At 32.3% G+C, this 23,461-nt stretch overlaps 1 protein-coding gene and 1 pseudogene across 1 annotated transcript; both read left to right on the top strand.

Moving 5' to 3' along the window:
* The first annotated feature begins 7,062 nt into the window (after positions 1 to 7,062).
* LOC145640563 (7-deoxyloganetin glucosyltransferase pseudogene) lies at positions 7,063 to 11,232 on the top strand (annotated as a pseudogene).
* An 8,571-nt stretch (positions 11,233 to 19,803) lies between these two features.
* On the top strand, positions 19,804 to 23,213 carry LOC145638178 (7-deoxyloganetin glucosyltransferase-like). The gene is made up of 2 exons (XM_081689139.1): positions 19,804 to 20,321; positions 22,214 to 23,213. Exons 1-2 carry the CDS (start codon positions 19,814 to 19,816, stop codon positions 23,161 to 23,163), a joined length of 1,458 nt encoding a protein of 485 aa, XP_081545265.1. The 5' UTR covers positions 19,804 to 19,813; the 3' UTR covers positions 23,164 to 23,213.
* The last annotated feature ends 248 nt before the right edge of the window (positions 23,214 to 23,461 follow it).

Genomic DNA, 23,461 nt, shown 5'->3' with positions numbered 1-23,461 from the left:
CGAACTGCGGGCAACACGGTAGTTTGGCTCGCCAAGCACGGTCTGGCACGGCCATAAATTAATATAAATAAAAATAAGAATAAGAATAATAAAAAGAATAATAACATTTATCACAAAGTGAAGCAAAAAAATATGATCGTTCATCTTCCATACTCTTTCCCCTGTTCTGAAGCACGCAGCAAAGCCCTAATTGAAGCAAAATTTGTGGAGAATTGCTTTGACAAATTGCTGTTTAAGGTTCGTACTCATCTTCGAATTTGTTTTTGTGAATTATTTTGTATAAATTCTTTTGTTTTAGGTTGGTGAATGCTATTTTGTTTGGGTGTTCGAATATGAGTTCGAATATGGAATTATGAGTAATGTATTTTGATTTTTGTTGAATTCATGCTAGAGTTGCACTTTAGGTACTGTTGATGCATAAAGTTGGTGTATTTTCCCTATGTAATTCGATTATGTGGTTTTTGAGTAATGCATGCTAGAGTTCTGTCAATTTTTTAACCTAGGTTTATTATAGTGTTGTTCTTGAGTGTGTGATGATTTATTGTGTTGTGTAGTGTACTATTATTTGTGCAGAATGGATGACACGGTTTTGTTCAGATTTAAGTATAGAGTGCATAAAGTTGATATTGAAGTGGATGTTGATAGATGTAATCTCATGGATTTGATCATAGAGTTTAAATGGTAGTGTACTAAAAGCAACACCAAATACATCACCACAGCCAATTTGACCACCATGTACATAAAATCAACAAAAACATCAGTCTTGTGCATAAACTCTGCAAAGTCAGCCCTTAATGCATGTATATATGCCGCATCTCCTTGCCTCCCTCCAATGTCTCTTACAATTTGGTCTTCCCTTACCCACATAAAAAACTCACAGAGCCTACACTTATAATAGGGCCTTCTAGGATTCGATATTGAGTTCGAAAACCTAATGTCTGCATATCTTGTTGGTTGGCAATTGCAGTTCATGGCTTTGAACCAAGCACCTTCACAACTGATGCTCCTTGAAGATGCATCCCTGCCAGAAGAAGCCATTGAAGAGTATGAGTTTAAAAGAGAAATGAAGAGAATAGAAGAATAGAGAAGAGAAGAGGGAATTCTAAAGATGCAAAGGGTTTAAATAAGAGACAGAAGAAAGAGGGAAAAATCGAGAAAAAGGGAGGGAAAAATAAACAGAATTTTGGAGGGAGTTCTTGAGCTAGGGGCATTTCAGTATTTTCATCTCCCTAACTCCTTAAACAAGCCAAAACCCCCAAATTAACGTTTACTTAACGTTTTATTAACCAAATGATCACTGTAGCAATTAGGTGAAAGTTTTAGGGGCACCGCTGATAATGAAAACTTAATGAGGTGCACCATTGATAAAAGTCAGATCTTTGAGGGTACCAATGATAAAATCCCAAAAATGTATATGATTTTTTTTAAAAAAAAAAAATTAAAAATATTCTGGACGGTCCTGTGCCCGGCACAGCATGACACACAAGGCATGTGAGTCGTGTCGTGGGTTGGGATGTGCCAAATGGTGGCCCGGCACGGCACAAACGATCCACCACCAGGCACTCATACAATGTTGTATGACCAATTAATCAGTGTTTTTTTTCTTACATATCTTTCTTATTTTTTAATTAAAATGTGCGTATTTGTTTTTCTAGGGTGAGGAGTTCCTTTTGACTGTTGGAAAAATGTTAAATGTACACATTAAGTTCAAAATATATGCAAATCATAATTGAGAAAGAAAAAATTGCACATATAATTAAGTACAAAATCTTACACATTTAGCTCAAAAGCCATTTCGCTATTTAAAGGTGAGGAGGGAAAATTTGCAAATGGCACATACTACCTCCGTTACAGGTTATGTGCAACGATTAGACATTTTCCCTCTCTGTTTTATGTCAAATCGATGCATATAACCTGTAACGGAGGTAGTATTATTAGTTGATACAGTGTTTGTTGGTTGAATACCTGAATGTATAATGATTGAATCACTTGACATTTGAGGCTTAGTAAGTGTGTGTAGGAACAATGCAAATCAGAGTGCTTTTAAGATGAAATCTTGTTGAGTTGCATGTGATCAAACTCTCCCCCGCCATGGATTTGGTACATGGCCCAATAAAATTGTATCACTCCAATAATCATTTACATCCTTATTACAGTATAAAAAGTTTGAGAAAACTCTTATGAATAGTGCATAGATATTTATATCCCTAAAAATGTTCTTTTACCTATTTACCCACATTAAATCCAAAAGCTTTAAATTGTCTCTTAAATCACAAAAATTGATTAAATATTTGTGTTTATTTCAATATTTAAAGCATTTTTTAGACTCTCCATTTTTTACGGTCTCCATTTTTTACAAAGTATATAATTATATGATGACTTATTTAATTTATTTAAATCGTCTCATCAATGAGCATTTAAAAATTATTATGCAAATAGATATAATAAAATACCATGCAAATATAATAATATTAATGATATAATAAAAATTATTATGCAAATAGATATAATAAAATACCATGCAAATATAATAATATAATAATAAAATAGATATATATTAACGATTAAAGATTCAAGGGAATATTATAATATACATTAATTTATTGATTAACGATTAAAAAAATATTTTAGTTATTTAAGTTATTATTATTATTTTTTTTTAGGTTACATATTCTCTTTGTTTTTTGTTTATTTATTTTTTTAAGGAAAATTTGTCAAAAATAACACCACCTTTAAGCGGTCTTCCCTAAATAACACCACCTTTTGATTATTTTACAATAACACCACCTTTGATACACATCTGCCAAAAATAAAACATGACCAGTTGGTAACCTATTTAAAAGGTTACCTTGGACACGTGTCACTCTATCACTGGTTAATTTTTGGATAACAATTTTTTTTAAAAAAAAATCCTTAAAATAAAAAAATAAAAAAAACTTAAAATTGAAAAAAAAAAAACAGAAAAAAGGAAAATCCCCCACCACCGCCACCTAGGGTTGCCACCACCACGGCGCCTGAAAACCCTTCCCCGTGCCGGCTTAGCCTTTTCGCCGGTCGTCTGCACTATAAAATCCACCATCAGAAAGTCGAAACCCCTAAAACCACTTGATCGATTTGGGGTTTTAAGGTTTTTGGATGGTGGTTCAAAGGGGAAAGAGGTGGAGACGGCCGATGGAGGGGCGAAATGGGTTCGCCGGTACAGGGGAGGCGGTTTGTCCGGCAACCGGTGAGAGGAGGGGGGTTTTCGAGGGGAGGGAGAATGGTTTTAGGGTGGAGGAAGGTGGTTTAGGGGAAGGGGAGGAGGGGCTGGGTGGTCGGGCTGGTACCGCCGAGGCGCCGAGTACGTACAAAGCTCTAGTGAAAGGGGAAGGTGGAGACGGCCGGTGGAGGGGAGGAATGGGTTCGCCGGCATAGGGGAAGGGGTTTGGCCTGGCCGGTGGTTGGTGAGGGTAACGGGGTTTCCTAGGAGAGGGAGAAGGGTTTTTAGCGTGGAGGAAGGTGGTTCAGGGGAAGGGGAGTGGCTGGGTGGTCAGGCTGGTACAACCGGGTACGGAGCTCTGGTCGTTGCGTGGTGGCAGCCCTGGCGGGGTGGCTGTGGGGTTGCTGTCGTTAAGGGGGAGGGGTTTTCTTTTTTTTTTTCCAGTTTTTTTTTTAAGTTTTTAAATTTAAGTTTTTTTTTTTTTTTTTTTATTATTCATTATATTTTAGAAAATTTGTTAAATTAAAAAAAATAAAAAATTAACCAATCACATATGTGACATGTGTCAAATGTAACCTATAAAACAGGTTACCGGTTTTTTGTTTCATTTTTGGCAAATGCATGTGAAAGGTGATGTTATTCTGGAATAATCAAAAGGTGGTGCTATTCTTGGAAGATCAGTGAAAGGTGGTGTTATTTTTGACAAATTTTCCTTTTTTTTTTTTTAATTATTATCAGCTTTCTTATTAATTGTTAAGAATAAAAAAGAAAAAAAAAAGGTTTTTGGCGGATTTTTTTTTTTTTTTATTGTGAATGCGAGTGGGGTGTCCGTTCGGTTTTCGGTTTGGATTTAGTCCAAAACCGATCCAATCCGAAATGTAATTTGGTTTTCAATTTTCCAATCCGATCCGATCCGAATTTCTCTCTTGATCCAATCCGATCCAATCCGAATTAAAATTCGGTTATTTGGATCCGATCCGAAAATCCGAATTATAATTTTTAGCGCCTAATACAATTATAAAAATAAAGCTTTACTATAAATAAAAGTCTTCAAAATCATGATTAAAATACATAGTTCAACGTCAAGTCATTAATTAATTAATTAATACAAAGTCTCTCTAATTTATTTTATGTAGTATTAAGTATTTGAGTTAAACTTCAAAATATACAGAAATCCATATTTATACAAGCTTAATTTTACAATTCGGTTTTCGGTTTGGATTGGATCCAATTAGGGTCAATCCGATCGAATCCGAAAATCCGAATTTCCAAAAAATCTCAATCCGATCCGAATTGATAATTCGGTTTGGATTGGATTGGATTTCGGTTTTTATCCGAATTATGGACATATGCGACACGTGTACTTTGGAGATAAGGCTGGTTATTACTTTAGTATAGTACTAGTTTTTGGCCCCGTGCAATGCATGCATATATAAAATAAGATTTTTAATAATAATAGTCAATTGAGATAGAGTTAATTGAACTTTTTTTTTTTTTTTTTAATAGAGTTAATTGAACTTAAATGACTTATGTAATAATTTTATTTTTTTTCAAATTTGAATTTATTACTGTCTATCTTGTAAATTCTTATGTGTAGCATATATATATAGTATAAAAACAAAATTCATTAATTTTTTTTTAATTTGTAATAGAATTTTTGTAAGAAAATAAATAAATAGCATTTTGGAGGGAAAATTTTTCACAAAATTATGTCAAGTGTCCCCTTTGGTGATTACTTTAGTATATGGTATAGATAGATATATATAGATTACCTCGTTTATTCATCTTTTATAAGTCATACCATGCATAAGAAAATCATATTCAATCAATCATGGTTTATTGTATAATTTCTCTTGTTATATATATCTACATACAAATTACAAAATACCATTTTTTCTTTATTTTAATCATTATAATTATAGATATTAATACTTATTAATGTAAGTTAAAATTTGTAAAAGTCAACTTGTGTATACAGTATATTCCACCATATAAGACAAACACCTTTTTTTTTTTTTTTTTTTTTTTTTTTTTTTTAAGGAGGTACAAACCGAAAGAGAAAAGAAAATACAAGAATAAAAAACAAGAAAAAATCTATCTACGGAGGGACTAAGCGTGGTAAAGCCACACTCTTATAATCCTCCTCTAAAATACGACCTAAATCAATCAGAACATTATAAATATATTCTAAGGGAGAGTCATGAATGACTCCGCGGTTGGCCAATCAATCCGCCCCTCCGTTTCCTCCTCTAAAAACATGTGCTACCTTTGGTTGACCAACTTGGATCCTTGAGCAATTTCTGGCAGTAGGTGATGTTGTGGATGTTTTCTCCTCTTGGAACCTCTTTCTTGCATAGAGCCTGAACACACGCAATATTGTCAAGCTCAACTTGTGTATACAGTATACTCCACCATATAAGACAAACACATTGTTAATACAGGATCAATCACTGAATAAAAGAATTTAAGATAAAGTACAAGAAAATTTAATTTTGAAACGTCATTGCTAGTGTCAATCAAATGAGAAGACAATCATTGATTAATTAGAAAAACACTTCGTAATCTATACTGTAATAAATTAATGAATATGATTAGAATGACGTCATTCATGTGAATTTGTGAAAGACAACATTATTTTCTCTAAAATAAACAAAATTATGCAATAGACCGATTATAGTAGACGACTTTAATATAATGTTACAGGAAACTAGGAAAGGACATTGGAATTGTATCAGCGAAATTTATGGTACATACTTGTGTTATGAATCCATCTCACATACGTTAAAAAAAAGTATATATACATAAATAACTTAAAAAATACTGTATCATATAGTAGCCTCCAGATTAAAATTAAAGCCTTAAAGGGATGGAAAAAAAAGTAGAGATCCTAAAAAATTCATATGTGACTATGTGAGCGATAATGTTATCTCGCATCAGACAAAAGGGATTGTATATTGTACGTGGTGAGCAATACTCATTGAAGAAAGAGGAGTTTGATAGAATACATAAACCAATTATAGATTTCAACGACTTAAGATTTGTTTTAGATGGACTTTTAACATAGAATCTAATAGAGTCAGTGTGACACATAAATCCCATCTTTCAAGTGGAATATTTACACTGTGATTGTGAGAGTAATGCACAAATGATAGGCGATGACTTAAATTTATTGTTATTTTTAATAAATAAACTACGGAGCATTTTTTTTATTAGATACTGGTGGTGTCTCGAGTTATTGTAAATTGTAATACATGGTCAATGTATCTTTATTACATTATTTGTATTAAACTTTGAAATGATGATGCATAACATGCACTATACTAGTAATGAGTGTCACATATCATATAAACTTATTTTAAAATGTTTATTTTTTTTTTAAATAAACATTATATAGATTATATTATGTGAGTTATATAATATTTATAAACTATGTAATGAAAATTGAAAACAATATATATAAGAGCTAATAAAAAAATAAACAACTTCAATTCAAATAAAATATATTTTAGCTGAATATGAAACATAGCCAACCCAATAATAATTAGATGTTAAGATGATAAGATTGATAACCAAATATACAGAAGTATTTAAGTTGAGTATGTAGCTCGATCAATTTTGTCAACAAACATTTTTAATGTCATAAAAATAAGGTTCATAATTGAGTTAGTTTAATTTATTATTTATTAGTAGGAAATGTTTACATCTGACAGCCAAGAAATTGTAAGATCAAATTTAAATAGGCCAGGAGTTTCAACTATAACTCGACACTCTGTTCACCTAACAAATAAAAAATTAAATCAATATCAATATCAATAGATCCCCCTCATGCTCGCAGTATACATACGTACACTTTCCACGAAAAACATTACAATATTCACCCACATAACTCCTATAAAAGGAGAAGCTAGATAAAACGCAACACAACTTGTCTAATCTCTATCGATCGATATAAGATTAAACAATATAACAATGGCTTTAATATCAGGAGCTAACGGCCAAAAACCCCATGCTATATGCATCCCATACCCGCTACAGGGCCACATAAACCCCATGCTACAACTAGCCAAAGTCCTCCATTGTAAAGGCTTCCACATTACCTTCGTAAACACCGAGTATAATCACAATCGCCTGCTGCGATCCCAAGGGCCTGACGCCCTTGCTGATCGCCCATCCTTTCGTTTTAAAACCATACCGGATGGGCTGCCCCCTATTGATGCTGACTCCTCTCAGGATGTCCCTTCCCTTTGCACCTCCACTGAGACCAACTGTCTCAAACCCTTTAAGGAGCTCATTGCCGGCCTCAATGAGGCCGGCGATGTGCCTCCTGTGAGTTGTATTGTATCAGATGGTGCCATGTTTTTTACGATTGATGCAGCTCGTGAGTTTGGTATTCCTGAGGTTTTGTTTTGGACAGCTAGTGCTTGTGGTTTTTTGGGTTATGCTCAGTACCCTAAGCTTCTTGACTTAGGCCTTACTCCTTTCAAAGGTAATTTATTATTGGATTTTTTATTCACATCATCCTGCAACTTAGATTTTATTTTGTTACAAGTTATAATCTAATCATTCTTTGCTCACTCATCCATATCAAAGTATTAGAAGTATGGATATTTTTGTTGGGTCAACTTTGTGTATAGGGTGGAATTTTGATCACAACTTGTTGGGTTGTTTTTTTTTTTTTTTTTTTTTAAATTTTTTTTTTTGACGGGCCGGGTACTCTACTCTTAAAATTTACCCAATTGGTTTTGAATGTTCAATTGTCTATCACTTGATGTACAGTGACTGATCTAGAAAAATCATTTAACAGGGTCAAAATAAATTTGATAAATTTTAATAGGATTAAGTGGATAATTTTACATTTTTATGGAACAAAAGCTCAATTTTATACTACGTAACAATTTTTTTTTTCCATATTAAAGTGGTGTTACTTGACCCCACTCGATAGAACATGCATCCGCCATTGTTGCGGACCTTGGGCCAAAAAATTAGGGGAGTTAAAGTTTGATCCTCTACTCTTTTATTTAGACATACTCCTAACAATATTTAACCACTGTGTCACAACATTTTATATGCATACATTGGAAATCATATTAATTATAACCAACAACTCATAAAATTATGGGAGTCGGGCCTCTACCTACTATAATCAAGATTTGCTCCTCAATTGATGCTGTCATATTTTAGGATATTAAGAGTAGCTCTTTTGATTTGTTGATTGTCAAACACTTGCTTAAGAGTAATTCAAAATTAATTGCTTTAATTTGCTAATTGAATGTAAAATTTTGAATCAGTAAATTTAAGGAATTAATTGAGTTAAAATTGACAAATTTATATAAACATTTTGGTTTTCTAATATTTTTTTTGGTTTTTGGCTTTTTTGCTATTAACTCCTTCACCGGCTTCATGTAAGGGTGTGTTTGGTTCAATTTATATCAGCACCTTACTTATATAATTTAATCATAATGATTGAGTTAATATTGTATAAAACTATATGATTAGATGAGTTGGATTGATAAATCTCAGTTCAAATAAGACGAAATCATATCAATTAGTTTATAATTATTCTACAATTAAATTAAGTATCTTGCTTGTTTAGGGGCGGACACTTATTAAAAAATTATTCTACAGTGATTAGCAATAATAGAATGTTCAAATTTGTCTTGTAGAGTTGTAGAAGATAATAACGGTTGATTAGGGGGCGGACACTTATAAATAGGGACTAGGGTCTAGGGGGCAACGGAACAGCTAGGTAGTTCTCATAGATATGTAACAAGTCCACATGCGACGATGCAAACCCATATTAAATGAGAAGACAAATTACACTGCAGTTTTACATTGTGCACCTTGCAGTTTTTGTGTTACATGTGGTCTTGTTCTCTTCTTCTGAATTGATGAAGTTTTTGTGTTCTAATTAAGAGTAGCTTTTTGGGCTTTTTGGCCCATACAATGTATGGTTGTTACTTTGATTAATTATTTTCATATCTAGGTATGTTTTTATACGAAATAATTGTCTTAATTCTAAAAAAAAAAAAAAAAAGGTGTGAATAGCCGTGAAAGAAAATGAAAGAATTTAGTTAGATATATATACATGAAGATAGTGCATATGACATATTAGTTTAGAGTCTATGAGATGAAAATAAAATTTTTATTATAATTCATATGAAAAATTCGTGATTTGTGATTTTAGATACTAAGTATAGATATAGATATAGATATAGATATAGATATAGATATAGATAAGGTCTAATCTTTTGACTAAACAGTCTAAATTTTAACCTTATTTTTACACTAATGTATAGAAAAAATATAGTGAGTAAAGTTGAATATCTTTACTTTCCAACTACTATGAGTATAAAATTTTCATAAGGTATACTCGTATGTAGTTAAAAGATATTTAAAAACGAGTAAGCAAAATTTGAAAGCCATAAGACTTGTTTGCATTGGTAAATAACATTTTCATGGCTTTTTCTATGGCTTTTGGATGTGGTCAAATAGCCAAAAATATATTTGGTCATTTGGCTTTAGCCAGCTTTTTCACTTTGAGCCAAAAGCTAATAAGACTAGCTTTTTGTGTTGGTTGTTAGCTTTAGTTATTTTTGTATAAAACAACCAACAGACAACTTTATACAACATATTTATTAAGAGCCAACAGACAATTACAAAACCAACATAAAAAGCCAATACAAACAACTAGTCCCGTTAAGAGAAATAGCCAACAACCAACTGCCAAATAAGTCCACAATGTGACATGATTTGAATATTTTTGGTCTAATTTATAATACAATATAATACTCCTTTCGTTAAAGTAATTGCTACTCAGATATTCGCATTAAGGCAAACTATTGATTTTCTTATCAGCTCGACGCGCAACACTGCTTACATTGTCATTGAATTAGGCTAGCTACGTTCCCTACGTACATAGGGGCCATAGTAATATAGTATGCTATGCAAATTAATTTACTCACCGTTTAATCTGATCTTTATCATGAAAGTGTCTAGCTTGATGCACTTGTTTGGTACTCTTCCTATAAAACTTTCAAATTATACAACTTACATTTTCTACAAAACATTATGCAGACGAAAACTTTGCTACAAATGGCAACCTTCAAACAACCATAGATTGGGTACCTGCAATGAAGGGCATTCGAATGCAAGACCTTCCAAGTTTCATTAGAACCACTGATCCTAATGACTTTATGGTTAATTATCTTTTACGACTACTCAACAAGGTCAAAGAAGCCTCCGCGATTCTCTTAAACTCTTTTGATGCATTGGAACATGATGTCCTTGAAGCTCTCTCTATCGATTTTCCTCCCCTTTACACCCTTGGACCGTTACAACTCCTTCTCGATTCCTTAGAAGGTAGCAATGACGATGAAACATATAAGTTATGTACAAGTTTATGGAAAGAGGACACACGTTGCCTCGAATGGCTTGACTCTTATGAGCCAAACTCCGTTGTTTATGTGAATTTTGGAAGTGTTACTGTTATGACTAATGATCAATTAATAGAATTTGCTTGGGGACTTGCTAATAGTGAAAAGCCGTTCCTTTGGATTACTCGGCCTGATTTAGTCATCGGAGATTCAGCTGTTCTACCACCGGAGTTTTTAGAAAATACAAAGGATAGGGGACTTGTTACAAGTTGGTGTGATCAAAAGCAAGTGTTGACTCATCCTGCGATTGGAGGGTTTTTGACTCATTGTGGTTGGAACTCGACAATAGAGACTTTAATCAATGGGGTGCCTATTGTGTGTTGGCCTTTCTTCGCTGAGCAACAGACTAATTGTTGGTTTTCTTGGAATGATTGGGGGATTGGGATGGAGATCGATGCGAATGTGAAGAGGAGTGAAGTTGAGAGGCAAGTGAGAGAATTGATGGATGGAGAGAAAGGGAAGGAGATGAAGGAAAAGGTGATGGAGTGGAGAAGACTAGCTCATGAGGCTGTTACTACACCAAATGGATCTTCTTACATCAATTTGAACAAGGTTATCGAAGTACTTCAATCTTCAAAAGAGAAATTTGAAGTACTTTAATCGAAACCCTAGCGGCTAGGGTTTTGAGGGAGCGATGGCTGGCTGTTTTCGGCAGTCAGAGAGGAATTATAAGGGGGGTTTTCGAATGAGGGGAGGGGTTACAAAGAGGGTTATGGTGGTTAGGGGAAGAGGGGACTGAGCAATAATGGTGGCACCTAGGGAGGTGCATGTGTTTGGGCACTAGCCCACTTTGGAGAAAAGGGGGTTAGGATGGGCGTGGGTAACGGTATGTTATTTTTTTTTTTTTTAATTTTTTAAAGTATTTTTGGGCACCAATCAAGTGTTGACACATGTCTTGGTAATATGTAATAATGAACTGGTTATTGACCGGTTGAGGCAAAGTCATAACAAATTGGGATTATTAAAAGAAAATCACCTAAACTTGGAATTATTAAAGTGAATTTATCCCTTTTTTATATAACACCTTATATATATCATGATATTGTAAGATTTGAAACACTACATATTTCTTAAACTTGTTGGGTTGCATACTTGCATATGATCTTGTTGGCTTTATTATCTTTGTGTTGTTTACATTTTGAAAGAAAACAATGCTTTGATAGCCATTTTTTTTTTTTTTTTTTGAAATTTTAATTGATAGTTTGATTATTAACACTTATTAAATCACAAAATATATAGCTCGGTATCATTTTGTTTTTAGCTTCCCTTTGTTTTAACATTTAGAATGTTTTCTTTTAAGATGTGTTTTTTTTTTCACCTTATTAGATCTAGCAGGAACTTATTAGAACTTAACTTAACATATTTAACATTATTGAACTTATATATTGAAATTTTAGAGCTTTTTTGGTGCAGCAGGCCACACCGTGTGGCCTGCTGCCAAATCAGTGAAAATAACGGATTATACAGTATAACGGGGTTACTATTTACTCGCATAACGGGGTTACTGGTTTTGTCAGAGTTACTTGTATTTTTTTTCAGGGGTTACTTGTATTTTTTTTTTCAGATGTTACTTGTATTTTTTTTTTCAGGGGTTACTTGTATTTTTTTTCAGGGGTTACTTGTAACTTTTTTTCAGGGGTTACTTGTATTTTTTTCAGGGGTTACTTGTATGGATTACTTATTCAGGGGTTACTTGTATTTTTCTTTTCAGGGGTTACTTGTATAGTTGTATGGATTATTTATTCAGGGGTTACTTGTAATTTTTTTTTCAGATGTTACTTGTATTTTTTTTTTCAGAGGTTACTTGTATGGATTATTTATTCAGGGGTTACTTGTATTTTTTTTTTCAGGGGTTACTCGTATATTTTTTCAAGGGTTACTTGTATGGATTACTTATTCAGGGGTTACTTGTATTTTTTTTTTCAAGAGTTACTTGTATTTTTTTTCAGGGGTTACTTGTATTTTTTTTTTTCAAGATTTAGTTGTTTTTTTTTTCAGGGGTTACTTGTATGAGTTAATTCAAGGGTTACTTGTATGAGTTATTTATTCAAGGGTTACTTGAATGAGTTACTTATTCAGGGGTTACTTATATGAGTTACTTCAAAGGTTACTTGTATGAATTACTTATTCAAGGGTTACTTGTTACTTATTCAACGGTTACTTGTAAGCCCCATACCAAACCAGTAACATCCTACAAGTAACCCTTGAGCAAAACTAGTAACACTCTACAAGCAATCCCTAACCAAACCAGTAACACCCTACAAGTAACTCTTGAACAAAACTAGTAACACCCTATAAGTAACCCCTAACCAAACCAGTAACACCCTACAAGTAACCCCGGACCAAAACTAGTAACACTCTACAAGCAATCCCTAACCAAACCAGTAACACCCTACAAGTAACTCTTGAACAAAACTAGTAACACCCTACAAGTAACCCCTAACCAAACCAGTAACACCCTACAAGTAACCCCGGACCAAAACCAGTAACACCCTACAAGTAACCTGACCAAACCAGTAACACCCTCACCAAACCAGTAACACCCTACAAGTAACCCCTGACCAAACCAGTAACATCCTACATGTAACCCCTGACCAAACCAGTAACACCATCACCAAACCAGTAACACCCTACAAGTAACCCCTGACCAAACCGGTAACACCCTACAAGTAACCCCTGACCAAACCAGTAACACCCTACAAGTAACCTGACCAAACCAATAACACCCTACAAGTAACCCCTGACCAAACCAGTAACATCCTACATGTAACCCCTGACCAAACCAGTAACACCCTCACCAAACCAGTAACACCTGACCAAACCAGTAACATCCTACATGTAACCCCTGACCAAACCAGTAACACCATCACCAAACCAGTAACCCCTGACCAAACCAGTAACACCCTACATGTAACCCCTGACCAAACCAGTAACACCTACTAGTACCCATAACCAAACTAGTAACACCCTATAATTTTTGACGTAGAATGTTTGATTTAAGATTCCACGAAGAAAACGAGCTCACATTTCTTTGGTTCTCATCAATTTCACTACTTCAAATGTTGTTGATGATTTTAAGGATAATTAATCACAATTTTTCACAGCAATTTAACACCCAATTTCTACAATTTCCGGCTTTAATTGCAGCAATTTGACAAAGAGGAGAGAAAAAATGGGTGGAGTAGATATATGGTTGTTGGTGATGTGTGGTTTGGCTTGAAGAAGAAGCTAAAAAAAGAGGAGAGAGAAAATGGGTATAGTAGAGATATGGTTGTTGGTGATGTATGGTTTGGAGAAGAAGATAAGAAAAGAAGAGAGAAAAGAGTTGTGATTTTTTTTTTTAAAAAAAAATAATAATAATAATTATTGTGGCTGGCCACACCGTGTGGCCAGCCACATACAAAAATTTGTCTTGAAATTTAGTAGGTCTGATTGAACTTAACTAAACTTATGTGAATTATTGAGCTTATATATTGTAACTTAGTAGACCTGATTGAACTTATTAGAACTTATTGGATTGTATTATAGAGGTCACTCAATTAGTGTTATAGAGGTTACTTTGTTCTTTTACAAGCGATCACATAGTATGAAAACTGCAAAAAAAAAAAAAAAAAAAATGCTAATAATATACAAAAAAAATATTCATAGAAAATAATATTGTAATACTTAATTAACTATGAAACAAAACGACATTATTAATATGATACTCCTAGTTAGAATTTATATTATACGGAGTACTTTTTATGAAAAATTGAAAATTATGTAATTATATTAAACCTAGTTAGAATTTATTAGACATTACTTAACTTATTGGAACTTATTAGACATTGTTTACTTTATTAGACCTTATTTAACTTTTTGAACTTATTAAAACTTATTAAATTTATTGGACCCTTATTATAACTTATATGAACTGGTTTGAACTTATTTGATAATATATAATTTTTGACAGATTTTTATAAGGTGAAGAGAACAGGCCCTTTATATGTATTGTCCTTAGTTTTCTACACTAATCTTGGCCAAACTCTTTTTAAAATCATAGGAATCTCTTTTCCTCACCTTTCCAACCCAACGTTGATGCATCCATTTTTACATCAGGTTCTTCTATATAAAACTTCTTCCACTCCTCTAATATGACTCCCTCAATTTTTTATTTTTTATTTTTTCTTTTTATATATATATGCATCAATTTTATTTTTGCATCATTCATCACATAGCATATATGTTTGACTTAATTTTTTTTACTATTATAAAATAAATAATTGTTATGATCTAACATGTCATTAATTAACTCATTATCATAGTCGCAAGGTCTATTTTCATAATTTAATGTGTTAATTTTTTCCAATAGGTAATTAAAAATTATTAATGATCGATTACAATTACGTCTCAGCAAATGTATCAATCGAATTGATGCTGCATTTAATAATAATAAAAAAAAGAGCCAGTACGCCAATTGCCATTATAAGACTGTTTTTCTTTTTTATTGCATAAGTTTTCTCCTTATCTCTCTCCTCATCTCTTTGACCCCTATCATAAAAGTCTTGTTTTTATCCCCTATTGCAATATTTGAGAAACGATGAGTTTTATAGGGAGGAATGTTATGTATTTTTAAGTATATAACAATGATTAAAATATTTTAAAAACACATGGTAAAGAAAGAAAAGAGGAGAGAGAGATAGGAACAAAGAGGTCTGTAGGTGGACCCCACCTATTTTTTGGTCAGATTGCTTATATGAGTAGGGACCACATGCTGATTGTTCCACTGTAAGCTTATATGGTACTCCCTCCGTTTTTAAATACTTGCTCCATTTCTATTTTTTGCACTATTCATTTGTCCTACTTTGACTAATATTTGTGATTTATACATAAGAAAAAATATAGTCTTGTGGAACTTGTTGGAATCATCTCAATGAATAGATTACTAATTTTCAATTGTTAGAATTTATACTTATTAGTAATTAAAGATATTAGTGATCAAAGATTAACATCGGCATGTGTGTCCAAGAGAAATGGAGCAAGTATTTAAAACGGAGGGAGTACCATTGAATCTTTAGTGGTACTATTTATGTATAAATTTAGTACAACTTTAGTGGTATTATTTGATCATCCAATAATACCACTCTCGTACATAAATGTAATTACATGAATGCCCCTTATTATGTATTTCTACATGCATAACATTTCTCCATTATTACTTCTCCTTTGAGAAACAAAGGAAATGTTATGTTATAAAAATGAATAAAATAAGTTTTATATTACAAAAATGTGTTGCACTCTAAATAAAATAAAATCATTATGTTTTATAAATATAAATTTCAACGCGTTTTCTATACGGCATACCACTTGTAAAAAAAAGGGAGTATCTCCTATTATATTGACAGAGTAACTATTATACTCACAGTGTAACTCATAATAATAATTATACTTATTGAGTAACCCTTAAAAAACAAAGTTTTCTACAACATTAACAAGTAGCCTCTACATTATTATCTAAGATTCTAAGGGTGTAAACTATTCACATGATTTTCATCTATTTAAACTTATTTATACTCAACTAAACTCATTTGAACTTATCAGAACTTATCAGACATTATTAAAACTTATTTTAGTTGTAATTTAACCTGGGTAATCTTTGTTATAACTTATTTTTCTAAACTGAACATATATGAACTTATTAAACATGAAATAAGGAAAAATAAGGTAAACAAAATAGGCCCTAATAGTAGAGGTGGCCACCGTGCGGGCCGTGCAAGCTAAGTTTGGGTTAAGTGGGTCGCGGGTTAGGGTTTCTTGACACGGGATCATCCAGGGTCAGAGGTAGGGTAGGCTGAGTCGGAGAAAGTGAACACACCATGGTTATATTTAGCACAATTAAGTGTTAATGACTAACGAAGTTGACATCCGTTTGTTAGTTGGGTAATTGGTTACATTTTTATTACACTCGGGGGTATACGGTGTATTTCAAAAGTTTCATAGGTATATCATGAATAAGCAAATTACTCAGGGGTATTTGGTGAAGTACCCGTAAAATTAAAAAAACTTTTGAATTATATTTAGATGTTAGTATTAATTAAAATTCAATTTAATTAACTCCTATTAAATTTAATTTATTTCCTAATTTTTAATTTTATTAATAATATTAAATGAATTTCTTAAATTATTTTTTTAAAAAAATGTAAATTATAAAAATCATTTTTTTAGCAAATTAAATTGAATTCCTAAAAATAACATTAAAATATAATTTAAAAATCATTAAATCATAATCGTCCAATTTTAAAAATTATAATAGTTATTTTTTTTTTGACGGGTATAATAGTTATTTTTCAAATGACTAATGTAGAATTTTTATACATCATACCTTTTAAAATGCTTGAGCCACTCAAAATAGAAACGGAAAAGGTAAAGAGGGATAGGGAGTAGAAAATTTAAAACGTTATTTGTAATGTCATGCAAATCAAATGTGAAGGCAATCTTTCATTAGAAAATTACTTTTTTTTTGTAGGACATTAGAAAATTACTTTATACAATAATAAAGAATGAACCCCATAACAAAAAATTATAAAGATTGAAGTCGTTTGCACCCCCCTAAAAAATCAATGAACGTGTGATAGAGGACTTTATTTTTATTTATTTTTTCTTAAATTATGTATATATATAGAGATTATAGACGCTTTCAATTCAACCTATTGTTACGGGAAGGCACGTCAAATCATGAACTTTATACTCTCTACATGTTTAAATAAATAAAATATTTTTTTTCAGTCGTGTTTATAAATGAATAAAACTCTTTTTTAAGTAAATTCTCTCCATTTTTAATAATTCTCTATATTTTTTAATAACACTATATTAAATCCTAATCAATACCCATGGTTGTTAAATAATTATAATGACAATAAATTTTACCAAAAAAAGTGATACTCGTATAAACTAGGGGTGAGTATGGGACGGGAACCCGTACCGTTAGTACTAACGGTTCGGGTACCCGATAACCAAAATCACTAAAAGTGATACCCATAACCGGAACCGATAAGTTCGGGTACCCGAATTTTCGGATCGGTTATCAGGTACCCAATAAGATATCCAAATAATGATAATTAAACATAAATATGTAGTTATTATGATATAATTTACAACTAATTAACAACAATACCATATGATCTTGACCAAATTATTAATAATATCACTAATCATTGATATTATAAAGTGATTAAATTATAAAGTAAGGTAAAAGTTTAGGGCTTGTTTGGCATCATTTTTGGTTTTTAGTTTCCTGTTTTTTTGAAAACTAAAAATCAAAAACAGGAAACAAGAAACAAGAAAAAGGTGTTTCCACTTTTTTGTTGTCAGTTTTCAAAATTATTATGATTTTAATAAGTTTAAATAATTTTTTATTCATTATGTGACATATATCATATATTTTTATACAATAAAAAACCAAAAAATAGAAAACCACAGCAATGCCAAACGAACCCTTAGATTTATATTAATAGATTTAAGCAAAAAAATGCTTATCAGATCGAATCGGGTAACCGTTAATTTTAAAATGATACCCATCATAACCATACCCGATAACAAATTATCGGAACGGGTACCCGAACCGTTATGGTTATCGGATCGGGTACCCTAATTTTCGGAACGGTTACTGATCGGTTTTTCGGGTAGTTTTACTCGGCCCTAGTATAAACTATTACGAATAGATTCAAAATTAGAAAATATGAAATATTATATAATATGTTTCAGAAAATAATTAAACATGTAATACATAAAACTCCTTAAAAGTCAAAACGTTTCATTTATTTAAGCACGGAGGGAGCATGATTGTTTTTTGGTTTTTATTTTTTTGATTTTGTTGAAAATAAGAAATTAAAAGGAAAAAGAAAAAAGTACGGAGTAGTTTCCAGTAGTATATATAATATGATTTATATCATATGATTTTATAAAACTAAAATTTAAAAACTATAGCAATACCTATTAACTCAATCAGTAAAAGGTTGAAGTCAGTATTATGGTATGGGTACAATCTCCCTCTTCTCCAATGTTAGATATCTTTTCTTTTTTTTTTTTTTTCTTTTTTTTTAAATCAAAAGGTGTTCTTAAAAATGTCTATGTGTCATGTATACCCCTTCTTGTACCGATATCGTGTCATGTCACCATTCAACAACCTTTAGCATCACACCACTTCAGCATGCATTCGACAATCTTTATCCGTGAGATTATAAACTAAAAATGCGTATGAAGAGGTTTGAACACCAAAATTTACTAAATGAAAACCACATGTGCATTACCATCTTAGAATGCAGAATAAAAACAAAAAAAAATCCAAAATAATTTATAATTTATGTTTTTCATTGTATTATAATACATCCACAGTAAATTAATATTTACAAATTATTTAAACTATTCAATATAAGTAAACAAATTATTCAAAGTACCACCCGAAGAAAAAATCGAATCACACGTTAGTTCCACTTTAAAAGGAGAGTATATGATCAGGTTTGAACTCGTGAATTTGCCACTTTAGTAGTTGATACTCCCTCCGTATTTTTTTAAGTGTTACACTTACCAAATTCGGACGTATTTTAATAAGTGTTACACTTCATTTTTTGGCAAAAAGGTACATTAAAATAGGACATTTTGTGAGAAACTACCTTTTAAAACAATTTTTTTGCGAGAAACTACCTTATAAAAAAAATGTTGTAATAAACTACCTTATAAAAGACTAAATGTTGTAAGATACTACCCTTGGTCGGAAAGTGAGAGTTGACTGAATTTTTCCGGCGTTAACCAAGTCATGTCTGGTCACGTGAAAATTAGGGGAAAAAAAGGGGGAAAAGATGAATTAAATTATCAATTAGTTATTGTCTTATTATTGAGTTGGGTTGACTTTTGTGTGATCTTGACCAATTATTGCCTTCCATCCCCTTACCTATATTAGCAAATTAAAAAATTAACAAATTGAATTAATCCCTCTCATAGTCTCATGCATACTCACAACAACATGCTTGATTCTTGATGCTTTCAATTATAATGAATATAGTATATACGAAGTATACTATAATCAAAATCAACCCCAGGCCACAAATACTATAAAAAGAAAGTTCCAATTAAACATTATTTGTCCAATACAAAAGCCATTAATACAAGCTAGCTTAAAGAAAATATATACTAGCTAGTATTAATGGCTTTAACATCAGGGCAAAAACCCCATGCTGTATGCATCCCATACCCGCTGCAGGGTCACATAAACCCAATGCTGCAGCTAGCCAAGATCCTCCACTCTAGAGGCTTCCACATTACATTCGTAAACACCGAGTATAATCACAATCGCCTTCTGCGATCACAGGGGCCTGAGGCCCTTGCTGATCGCCCATCATTTTGTTTCAGAACCATACCGGATGGGTTGCCCCCTACTGATGCTGATTCTTCACAGGATGTCCCTTCGCTGTGCGCCTCCACCGAGACCAACTGCCTTGAACCCTTCAAGGAGCTCATCGCCTGCCTCAATGAGGCAGGCGATGTGCCTCCTGTGAGCTGTATTGTTTCAGATGGTGCCATGTCTTTTACGGTTGATGCAGCTGTTGAGTTTGGTATTCCTGATGTTTTGTTTTGGACTACTAGTGCTTGTGGTTTTTTGGGTTATGTTCAGTACCAAAAGCTCATTGACTTGGAACTTTTTCCTTTCAAAGGTAATGTAATAATGACTTTCTTCATTCCCTAATTTCTCATCATTTTTTATTTTATTTTATTACTCAGTATTATTTTATTTTATTTATTTAATTTTTTTTTTTGGTGTTTAATCCTATGTTCATAGTTTTAGAGATACGTGCAATGCATAATACATCAGTTTATTTCATATTATTTGCAATACTTGATCAGAGTAGAATGATATGTATCAAATCATTGTAAATAATACAGTATGAAATAGAGGTAGTATGTTTTAATTTTGTTAGATCTACGTGGGTACATTGTATAGTATACTCCGTATATCTGTATATATATACTACTCCTATAGGAATGAAATGCACATAACTATATTCGATAGAGACCAAAACTTGAAATTAAAATTTATTTTTCAATGGGTTTTTCCATTAAATATCCCATATTAATGAGAAAGTATAAGTTTATTACCTTGATAAACATATTAATGATAAAAGTATAAATAAATCAAGGAAAACTTTTATATACACCCGGTTTTCAGTAATATACAGTACATCGGGTACACTTTTGTCAGATTTAGTGTCACTTTTGTCAGATTTAGTGTCACTTTTGTCAAATTTATCAATGAAGCATAAATAACTCTTATATATGTCAGGGTAACTTTTGTGCGTTTTAGTGTAACTTTTGTACATTTTATTGTCACTTTATAACGGATGTTCAGTAATTTACTGAACATCCGTTTTATTTAAAAGTTTGTCATAAATCAACGACCGTGGGGCTTATATTTATTAAAAAGTTGAAAAATATATCATGCGGCCTTAGGCAAAATTTTATCCTTTGATAAATACTTTTTTTTTATATTACTTTTTTATTTTTTGAATGAAACGGCACAACATTATATTAATGAAGATCCAATTCCGCCAAAGTTTGAATTGATGAATTGGGGCTAATTTTGTTTATCAAGAAGATAATCTTGGGCTTCCTTCATATTAATTCAAAACATAATATAAAAAGTCAATGCAAGCTCACATCTATCTAGATTTAAGTTTGAATTCAATTGAATGAGAAAAATTAGGTGATGCACTATTTTTACAAATAAATTTGTTATATTATCACAATTACAAAATTATTGGACTTAATTTGGATATTAATTAATAAAATAATAAATTTTCAAATTATAAAAAACAAATAGTGAAATACATAACCAAAAATTTTAACTAAATAAAATAAAAAGATGACATCACATTTATTTTAGGTGAGAAAATTTTCTACCACAACTTAACATGTTTACAATTAGACTCTGACACGAGTATGATTTCGAATTTGTGGATACATTCAATTGTATAAAATGAAATGGACTAGATCTTGTTTAAGTGAATGAAAAGTCCACATGCAAACCCCAAGATATTGATAGGTGTTTCATTATTTTTAACCCTTCCCTAATTCTTGTTTGATTTTGTAAGTGTTGTATGATTTTAATTATTAAAAATTAAAGTCCTTTTGAATTTCTTTCAAACAATATACAAGTGATTGAAAAGTCCACATGCAAACCCCAAAATTATGTGATGCATGCATGCTAGAGCCTAGAGTACATTAAAATTTTCACCTTGTGCAAGTTGCTGTCATTTGCTTTAATTGCTACTCCGTAAAATTAGAATTGCTATTTAGCTACATAGGATCCGATCCTAATACTAATGAATGACAATAGACTCTACACTACCTATTGTTAGATGGAGAAATAAATAATTACTACCTTCGTTTCATATAAGTTGTAACTTTGGGGTATTATTTGTGAGATAAAAAACATTCTAAAGCTGCAACTAATATGAAACGGAGGTAATACTTTGTGTATGTTAATTTAATTAAGCTTCATCTTTCGAAATTGTCTAATTTAGTGTGTGTACAATTTTAAATTATGTAGATGAAAACTTCGCTACAAATGGAGACCTTCAAACAATCTTAGATTGGGTACCCGCAATGAAGGATATCCGAATGCAAGATCTTCCTAATTTTATAAGAACAACAGATCCTAATGACTTTATGGTCAATTACATTCCACGGCTAATTAGCAAGATAAAACAAGGATCCGCGGTCATTTTTAACACCTATGATGTGTTAGAACACGATGTTCTTGAAGCTCTATCCTCCGATTTCCCTTCCCTTTACACTGTTGGTCCATTGGAACTCCTCGAATCCATTGAAGATTGCAATGATGGTGAAACGAAAGCAATATCTACGAGTTTATGGAAAGAGGACACACGTTGCCTCGAATGGCTTGACTCTTATGAGCCAAACTCCGTTGTTTATGTGAATTTTGGAAGTGTTACTGTTATGACTAATGATCAATTAATAGAATTTGCTTGGGGACTTGCTAATAGTGAAAAGTCGTTCCTTTGGATTACTCGGCCTGATTTAGTCATAGGAGATTCAGCTGTTCTACCACCGGAGTTTTTAGAGAATACAAAGGATAGGGGACTTGTTACAAGTTGGTGTGATCAAAAGCAAGTGTTGACTCATCCTGCGATTGGAGGATTTTTGACTCATTGTGGATGGAACTCGACAATAGAGACTTTAATCAATGGGGTGCCTATTGTTTGTTGGCCATTCTTCGCCGAGCAACAGACTAATTGTTGGTTTTCTTGCAACGGTTGGGGGATCGGGATGGAAATTGATGTGAATGTGAAGAGGAGTGAAGTTGAGGGACAAGTGAGAGAGTTGATGGATGGAGAGAAAGGGAAGGAGATGAAGGAAAAAGTGATGGAGTGGAAAAGGCTAGCACATGAGGCTGTTACTGCTCCAAATGGATCTTCTTACAAGAATTTGGACAAGGTTATCGATGTGCTTCAATCTTCACAATTGAAATTTGATTGAACTCTACAATTTGTTAAAGGACTTTTTTTATTGAAGAATTTGAATTACTAGCATTTAATTTGTTTGTATTTCTTTTTTTTTGGTGAACATTTGTTTGTATTTCTGTCTAGTGTGTATTGATTACATAACACACAATTTGAAGCGTTCATTTCTAAAAGAATTGTGACTGTTTTGGGTGTTTTTGTCCCTCGGGAGAGTTACGTCACGAAGACTGATTCGGCTTGAGCTGCACCTGCACAATAATGGAGACTCCGGGTGGTTGGAGCTCCGCCTCCGACGGTCAAGTTAGTAACTTGAA

The sequence above is a fragment of the Chenopodium album genome, chromosome 7 (assembly GCF_948465745.1).
Source record: "Chenopodium album chromosome 7, dcCheAlbu1.1, whole genome shotgun sequence".
NCBI lineage: Eukaryota > Viridiplantae > Streptophyta > Magnoliopsida > Caryophyllales > Amaranthaceae > Chenopodium > Chenopodium album.
This window is presented reverse-complemented; position numbering and strand designations above follow the sequence as displayed.

Coding starts and splice junctions, on each gene's coding strand:
- LOC145638178 (XM_081689139.1), top strand. CDS start 19,814: ATGGCTTTAACATCAGGGCAAAAACCCCATGCTGTATGCATCCCATAC. Junction 20,322..22,213: donor GGAACTTTTTCCTTTCAAAG/GTAATGTAATAA, acceptor TAAATTATGTAG/ATGAAAACTTCGCTACAAAT.